General features: G+C 49.7%; 1 protein-coding gene across 1 annotated transcript in view; it reads left to right on the forward strand.

The window, feature by feature from the left end:
• The window catches only part of zfhx3b (zinc finger homeobox 3b), a 126,172-nt gene that overhangs the window by 48,227 nt on the left and 69,328 nt on the right, over positions 1–8,617 (forward strand). The window contains 1 exon segment of the mRNA XM_062548557.1: positions 3,075–3,312. Within this exon segment, the coding sequence (XP_062404541.1) occupies positions 3,075–3,312 (238 nt within the window).

Genomic DNA, 8,617 nt, shown 5'->3' on the forward strand with positions numbered 1-8,617 from the left:
GAGAGAGAGAGAGAGGCAGTCCACACACCGCTGAGCTGGCCTTCTCGTGGGAAGCCTGTAATGGAGTCCATGAAGTCGAGGAGAATTCCCCGCATGATGTCTCTTCCTCTCTGTCATGCATAACACTCCCCCCCCCTCCCCCCCCCCCCCCCCTCCGTGTCGTCAGTCAGACAGGAGGGCAGTTGTTCCACTGCACTGACTCTTGAGGTGCATTCCAGTGAGTGCTTACCTGGTGGGTGTTGGCAGCCAGTATCCAGTGTTGGGCAGGCTGGGTGGGATGAGGGGGGCAGGGCTGGGCTGGGCAGGGCAGGGCTGGCGTGTGAGCGTGCGGGCAGGCAGGCCAGGCAGGTTTGCAGTGATATATGGCCCCTGGAGGCCCAGCCCGTCTCAGGTTCACTCCTGTGTAAATCCTGCCCTTTTTATGGCCCACTGTAAAACTGCCCTGCATTCTTTCACCTCCTGGGACCCGCTTTGAAGTTTTGGGTCAGGTGTCGTCCTTTTTGTTTTGGGTTGGAGGGGGGGGGGGGGGGGGGTCTTGTTCTTCTCTCTCCTTCTCTCACTCTCTGTATCTCTCCTTCTTTTCTCTCTCTCTCTTTCTTTCTCATAAACTCATATGCATTGCCCCCTCCACTGTAGATTTTCAAGGCTTGAGCTATATACACTTAAAAGAAAGAAAAAAAAAAAATCGGAGACATCTGTTCTGTCTGAACAAGCGGTGTCCTGGGAAATAAGACTGTGGGATCGGTTAAAGAAAAGCCATGAGTAAATCTGTCTGTCACTGCTCACCATATCAGCACACTCAGGCCTCAAGCAGGTGTGGAGAGGAGGAGGAGGAGGAGGAAGAGGAGGGGAAAGTGTTACAACTCCTCTAAGCAGCGAAATGTCCCGCAACACCTTTTTAGTGACATCATGGCCAGCTTCAAACAAGAAAATGGAGTGAGAGTGGTGGGGGGGGGGGGAGAGAGACAGAGAGGGAGAGAGAGAAAGAGAGAGGTAGAGACAGAGCCTCTAAAATCACCCTATAACTCCATTACACCACACTGTGAAGGCGCACAAAGGCGAGTAAAAAAAAAGACAAGAAAAAAAGAAAGTCTTTTCCTGGAAGCATTGTCCTAATGTATGGTTTAGGTGTAGAAGTGAGAAATATGATACCGCACTGAATGGAATACAATTGCCCTGAAAGGCCTATAGCGATATTCCAATATTACCAGAAAATTAAATATTAGGAGAAAAGGAGGAGAGCATTTCAGGGAACCTAATATTATTTTTCTACTCCCTCCCCACCCGCTGTCAACACCTGATGCGACCTTAATTGGGTTAAAAATCTAATGTTTCCGTTGCCTTTGCATTTTCGGACGATGGAGAGCCCACTTCAGGGCAGGCCGTCTCTGCACCCGTTAATGAATCAATTTGTTTTCCCCGACCTTTGTCAGAGTTTGGGGGTGGCCTTCACACGAGATTAAGAGATTTCTTCGTAGGGGGAAAAATACATGTGTTTGTGTGTGTGTGTGTGTGTGGGTGTGTGTGTGCGTTTGTAAAGGAGAAAAAAGCTATTTTAACAATGTTCGGCCTCATTCATATGAATCATAGAGGCCTTGTGTGCAGCGCAGAGGTAAACAGACAAAAGGGGGTTGCGGGTTGGGGGTGAAAATCAAATTGATAATGGATCTCATTGTCATCGCCTGCCCTTCAGTTGGAGTGTGAACAAAGGCCTTTCGAAGGTTCCAGAAGCTTTTTATGCTTTAGAAAGACAACATGGAATATGCATTCAATGCTTACAAGAAAAATAAATTTCATTTTTAATATATATACTCCTTTTTTGTTAAAGAAATCGGTAAATCATAATAAAAAAGTAATGATGGGAAGAGCGTAATTTCAGTTGGATTCATTATCTGATTCAGTTCCCATCTGACCAAAGTGGTTTGTTTGTTGTTTCAAATCTCATCTACCTTCTGTATGTGGGATTTCACAGGAGAGACAAAGGCCATGAAGATTAGGAGAAAGTGATGGTTTGGAGTAAGAAAGAAAGAAAAAAAACCTCCTTATGATTGACATTGATTGCATCCGTGAATCCTTCGAGAATCACATAAAAAGAACATGGCGGAAGTGATAACTCATGTTTTTTTCTTTTTTGTTTTGTTTGTTCTTTCAGTTTGCTTTAATTTTTTTTTTTTTTGCGCGGCCAGTAATATGTGATCCTGCATGATAAGTGGGAGAGCTGATGCTCGGTGTGGTGGATTGCAGGGGGGTGTGGGGTGACTAAGAGGAGGCTGGAGTTGTTATGGCATGTTGGGTGTTGGATGTGGTTGGGGTTTGGCCTTTGTGGCTTTCAGGACATGTGTCCATCCCCAGAGGACCTCTGTCTTGCTAAGGCATGTACCCCCCCCCCCCCCCCCATCACCACCACCACCACCACCACCACCACCTCTCACCCTGCCTGTCCCTCGTCCTTCTTTCTCTTCTTTCTCTCTCTCCCTCCCTCGCTCACCGTGAAGGGTAGTATTTGACTTGCCCGTGATCAATATTTAGCATTCCATGCGTGAAACAGGCAGATGTTTGGAGTTTCCTTTTCAGAGACGAGCGGCTTCTCTTGAGTGAGAGGGATCAATGCTCCTTTCCGTCAGTGCCTGTGCAGGTGCACATTCGTGTGTGTGTGTGTGTGTGTGTGTGTGTGTGTGTGTGTGTATGTGTGTGTGTGTGTGTGTGTGTGTGTAAGCTCTCTGGGGAGTGGGTGGTGCACACACTCCACTCCACTCCACCCTCAGCGGGGCTCTATGGTCATCTCTCCTCTCCCATTAGCTCTCTCTCTCACAGACACACACACACACACACTCCCTCCCTGTCCAGTACAAACAGCCATACGGCCATGGACGGACGTGGGCTGTAAACAACAACAGAACTGATTGGTAATTGATTTGTCTATTTGCAAACTGCGTGAGTGAAAGTGAGTGGCTATTGTGAAGGCTTCCTCTGTTAGTAACAAAAAAAATCTCCCTCTTTTTCCCTCTCTCCCTCTCCCCCTCTCCCTCTCTCTCTCCATCTCTCCATCCCTCTCTCTCTCTCTCCGTCCACAGCACCTGCAGCAGCATGAGAATGCGGTGGAGGGCGAGGCGTGCTACTACCACTGCGTGCTGTGCAACTACTCCACCAAGGCCAAGCTCAACCTGATCCAGCACGTGCGCTCCATGAAGCACCAGCGCAGCGAGAGCCTGCGCAAGCTGCAGCGGCTGCAGAAGGGCCTGCCCGAGGAGGAGGAGGAGCTCAGCGCCATCTTCACCATCAGGAAGTGCCCGTCCTCCGCCGCAGACTCAGGTAAGGGCCCCCCTCCCGACGACGACGACGACGATCACGCGACCAGGTCACCGACGCTGACTCACCTCCACGTTGCTGTTGGAGGGAGTGACTGCTCTGTGTTTTGGTCCTCTCTCTCTCTCTCTCTCTCTCTCTCTCTCTCTCTCTCTCTCTCTCTCTCTCTCTCTCTGTCTCTCTCTTTTCTCTCTCTCTCTCTGATTGCATCAGACACTGTTTGAGCTCTGACTGTGCGTGATTAAAAGAATAGGCTGGTAAAAGTAAGAACATGTAAGGCTGATGAAATTTGAGATTTTCAGATTAGAGAGTTTTTCCCCCTCTTGGCTTCCCCCTTGGGGGCGGCTACGCTCAGGTGCGTGTCCAGGTACGTCTGTCGTACGGTCAGTAACGGCCAGTAAAAATGTGGAGTTGTCGCTTTTTCTTGTTGTCGACGCAGCCTCTCCAGAGGTGAAATATTGATGGTAGGGAGAGCTCTGAGACAGAATCACTTCTCCACGCTGTGGAGCAGAGCTGTGTGGCGGGGCCCTAATGCACGGGATTTAAGTGTGTCCGTGCCTTATCTGTCTGGGGCTGGATAAACACTCGGGAGCGCCACCAAGTCTATGTACTGACATTGACACAAGCAGGGTGGAGAGTGTGACGATGAAAATGTATTTGGTCTCCTACGGGCGCTCCTGCTGTTTGGGAATGCCAAACATGCCACGCCACGCATGTCTTAGTGGAAAAGCGTGGAGTTTTTTAAACCGTGACAAAAATTTCACGAGCACTCAGTGTAAAATGAGGCCACACACACGCGCGCGCTCGCACACACACACACACACAAAACGCTTCATTACTCAGCCCCAAGCTTTGAGTGTGAGTGCCTTCATTTAGACAATTCACCATTGTCACCTCTGCTCATTTTAAGCATGAGCCCTGACACCTTATTCAGGCTTTCTTTATTCAGCTCAGGTCTCAAATGGAGCGGCAGAAAAAAGCCCAGCCTCCGAACAGAGCCTTTTCTGTTCCCCTTTATGATATTACACCCAGTTATTCAATGAATACAGACTCTTTTAATAGGAGCCGGTCATGGGGTTGATATCTCGGAGACCTGTGAAGTGTGAGGCAATGCTCCACGGCCCACTGATCTCAGATCAGGGCCCCAGCTGGGCAGTCGATGACACAGCTAGCCAGGAGATGCTCACAGGCGCCATTAGGGCCATGGTGAGGACAGGGGTGCGACAACATCATCAACAACAACAACAACAACAACAGCAACACTAACAGCCACGGCAACAGCAGCTCTCTGGGCATCAGCAACAATAGCAACAACAACAAGAGGAGCAACAGCCGGCTGGGCTGGAACGGAGTGCAGAGCGGAGCGAGGGAGAACAAGGAAGAGGAAGGGAAAGAGAAAGAGAAAGAGAGCGGGCTCTGTGTTAGCAGGAGATTAAGAGGAGCCGGCTGCGGTCAATTAACACTCTGTCTCAGCGCAGATTTGGTTTTCTAATCACTCTGACTCCAACCCACCCTGACAAAGGGCCTCCATTGTGCCTCCTACACCCCCCCTCACACACACACACACACACACACACACACACACACACACACACACACACACATACACACACACACATACATATGCAGAAACACACTCACACACTCGCAGACACATGCGCCAGCCAACACGCACTGGCCTCTCTGCTCTCCTCTCCAGCACACAGCAGAGCTCTCTGTGTTGTTACGTAAAAAAAAAGGAAAGCAAAGAGAAAGGAGGGAAAAAACGAGGCAGGCCTCTGAAGACGCTTTGTTCCAAGGAGGCAGGCATAATGAAGCCAGCGGCCGGGAAATTGCGCAAAAGGCAGTCACAGATCTGAGGCAAATCATTAGAGAACATATTTAGCCCGGCAATTAGGGACAATTAAGCTTTCTGCTCGCTGCACTCCAAATATGTTAATGACTATAGTACAGTGGACAAGCGAACATGCAAAGGCAGAGAGGAAGGCCCACTTAGGTTAAAAGGCTGGGGGGTTGGGGATTTTGTGTGTGTGTGTGTGTGTGTGTGTGCGCGCGCATACGTGTGTCTGTGTGCATTTGTGTGTGTGTGTGTGTGTTTGCATGTGGTGTTGCTTGGAGGGGGGGTTATGCTAGAGTTCACAAACAAGTCTGATTTTCTCTCTCTCTCTTTTTTTGTGGGTTGATGTTATATTTATTTATTTATGCATTCCCCCCGCTAACCTTTGATGTGCGTTAATGGATTCCCTTGTTTGTGAGGCTGGCTGAAGGTTAGGTAATGGGTCTTTGCAATCACAGAGATGTGAGGGGGGGGGGGGGGGGGGGGGGCAGGGGGTAGTTGTTGTGTTGGGGGGGGGGGGGGGGTGCAGAAGGACACTGTAACACACACACACACACACACACGCACTAACTCTGTTATTCTCCTTCACCATATAAACACACCAACATATCTAGTGCTCCCTAACTAGAGCACACACATGCAAACTAAAGCCACTCACAACAAGCAACATTTTTCTCCACACTGGAATGGGAAGTCCAAAGCTTTTCTCTCAACACAAACTATCGGACATGATATGGTGCATGTTCTATGACGGGAGAATATCTAAGAATGTCTGATGAGGCCTGATTGTGTAGCCCTCTGTTGATCTGAGCCTTCTGATCCAGTTAATTGCCCTGTTCTGCTGTGATATTGTATTTCTGTGTGTTCTAGTGGGGGAATGAGCGTGATTAAGCATTAGACGTAAGGTGCTGATTGTGAGATATTGATGAAGGACAAGGTGAGTGCGGATCGACCTGTGGCCCTGAGGAGAGGATGTGTTGCCGCGCTGTTTCTCAGCTCTGGCGCGCTAGCGTTAGCGCTAGAGTTAGCGTTAGCTTTAGCCGTGCTTTCATAAGTTTGAGAGAAAAGCCATTAAGCGCCTCCTGAAGCCTCCACCACCACCACCTCCAGTTCTCCAGCCAGTAGCTGGCCCCTTGATCTTCATAACTACATCATGCCTGTGAATATTTAGAGAGGGAGAGAGAGAGGGAGAGAGAGAGAGAGAGGGAGAGAGAGAAAGGGAGAGAGAGAAAGAGAGAGGGAGAGAGAGGGCCCATTCCCCTAATAGCCTGTGACGTGCTGTTTACCGAGTGGCGAGCCCGGCGTCTCGGTGCTGAAGGCCTGATTGATTGGGCTACAGATGCAGGCTCCCGCCATACACACACACACACACACACACACACACACACACACACACACACACACACACACACACACACACACACACATATGCCTCCACAGCCCAGCCAGCGCCCAGCCAGGGAAAACTGGGCCCCGACCAACAGCCTTTTGAAAGTCATCCATATCCCCCCTCCAGTACCGCCACCACCTCCCCATCTTTAAGTGTGGGAGCGAGCTTTTCTTCTGGGCCTCTCTCTTTCGCTCTCCTTTTCCTCCCTCCCTCGCTCCCTCTCTTTTTTCCATCTTTATATATATTTTTAAAGGTCCGTTAAACGAAATGAAGTGTGTAATAAAGAATGTCGGCCTTTTTCTTGCTGGCCTTCCAATACCCCCCCCCCCCCCAACACACACACACACACATGCACGCACACTCCTCCTTACTTACACTTACACACATACACACACCCATACACACACACACACACACACACACACACACACACACACACACACACACACCAGCATCTTGATCGAATTACGCTGATAATGAACATACCTCTTCATCAGCGCGGGCACGAACATTGTGAATTCCTAACTCACTCCCACCTCTCGCTCAAACACATACACACACACACACACACACACACACACACACACACACACACTCCTCCTTTTTCCAAAACTACCATTTCACTCCTTAATGCCTCTTGTTCCACCCCCCGATGACCTCGCCCCACCCCTGCACCCCCCCCCCCACACACACACACACACACACTTACACACACACACACACACACACAAAGAGCCCCCTTGGAGCTGCAGTGTTCCCTCCTGGTGTAATATTTAATTTCCTCCCCGCTAGCTCTTGTGAGGCTCCGAGCTCTTTCTTGTGGTGGAGGCGCAGTTGCTAAAGTGGTGGAAGGTCCCCCCCGCTTGTTAAAACAAAGCTGGCCCTGGATTTCTGGGTCAGCTAGGCAGTAATTCCCCAGGCTGCTGGCGGGGGCCATGTGTGGCGGAGCAGAAGCCGGAGCTGAAGCCGGACTGCTCTGAGGTGCTGGGGCTGCTCCACTCCTCTCCTCTCCTCTCCTCTCCACAAACCAGGGGTCCCCCTCTTCCTCCTCCTCCTCCTCCTCCTCCTCCTCCTCTCTGTCAGGGAGCCTGCCAACCCCCTCAACGCTCTCGACTCCCCCAAAACAACAACAGAGGGGCCAGGGCACCCCAAGCATAGGGTTATGTCACAACACTGCTGACTGATGGGGAGAGAGAGAGGGAGGGAGAGAGAGAGAGAGAGAGAGAGAGAGAGAGAGAGAGAGAGAGAGAGAGAGAGAGAGAGGGGGAGCGAGAGAACTAGTGGAGGGAGAAGAACTGGACTGAGTAAGAGAATGCCTATATGGTGGCATTGTTTCCATTATTGAATTGAGTGCATATGAAGGAAGGGGGTAAATGTGTCTGTTTGTTTAGAAGCCTCGTGTGCTGGTTTGAATACAGGTTCCATTCCTCCTTATAAGTCCGTTTGATAATGTGTTGTTTCCGGATAGGAGAGTCTCTAACCGGAATCCAGAAAGTACAGGCAGATGCAGGATGACCCCTCTCAACTCAGTGTGTGTGTGTGTGTGTGTGTGTGTGTGTGTGTGTGTGTGTGTGTATGTGTCAGCGCGTGTGTGTGTGTGTGTAAGTGTGTCATGAGTTCATTACCAAACAATTAGTGTGGAAGGAGTAGCGAGTCCCAGCCGCACACATTAACACACATTAAGCAACATATTCAGCGCTTCTAAGAGCTGCACATTAAATGGGAGCCGAGCCCTAAGGGAGGACTAGCAGGTCTCGCTCTGAATGGGGCTTTGCAACTGTCAGATTCCATTTGCCGGTCATTTGTTAGCCGGCGAATGAGGATCATCTCTGGCAGATCTATAATTCTGATTCAGAAGTAGTATGTCACAACAGACATGTTAATGAACAGCAAAAAGAAAAAAAATCATTAGCTTGTTGTTGTGCTTTGCTTTGATTAATGGTATGGCACACATGAGTAAACAGCACGACTTCCTATAGGATTCCTATTATTGTCGGTTTACAGGAGCAATATGGGTGAGAGTCCATTTAAGATACCAAATATCAGGTACCGATAATATTAGTAGGCAAACAGGCTCGTACACA

The sequence above is a fragment of the Sardina pilchardus genome, chromosome 11 (genome assembly GCF_963854185.1).
Source record: "Sardina pilchardus chromosome 11, fSarPil1.1, whole genome shotgun sequence".
In the NCBI taxonomy this organism is placed as follows: Eukaryota; Metazoa; Chordata; class Actinopteri; order Clupeiformes; family Clupeidae; genus Sardina; species Sardina pilchardus.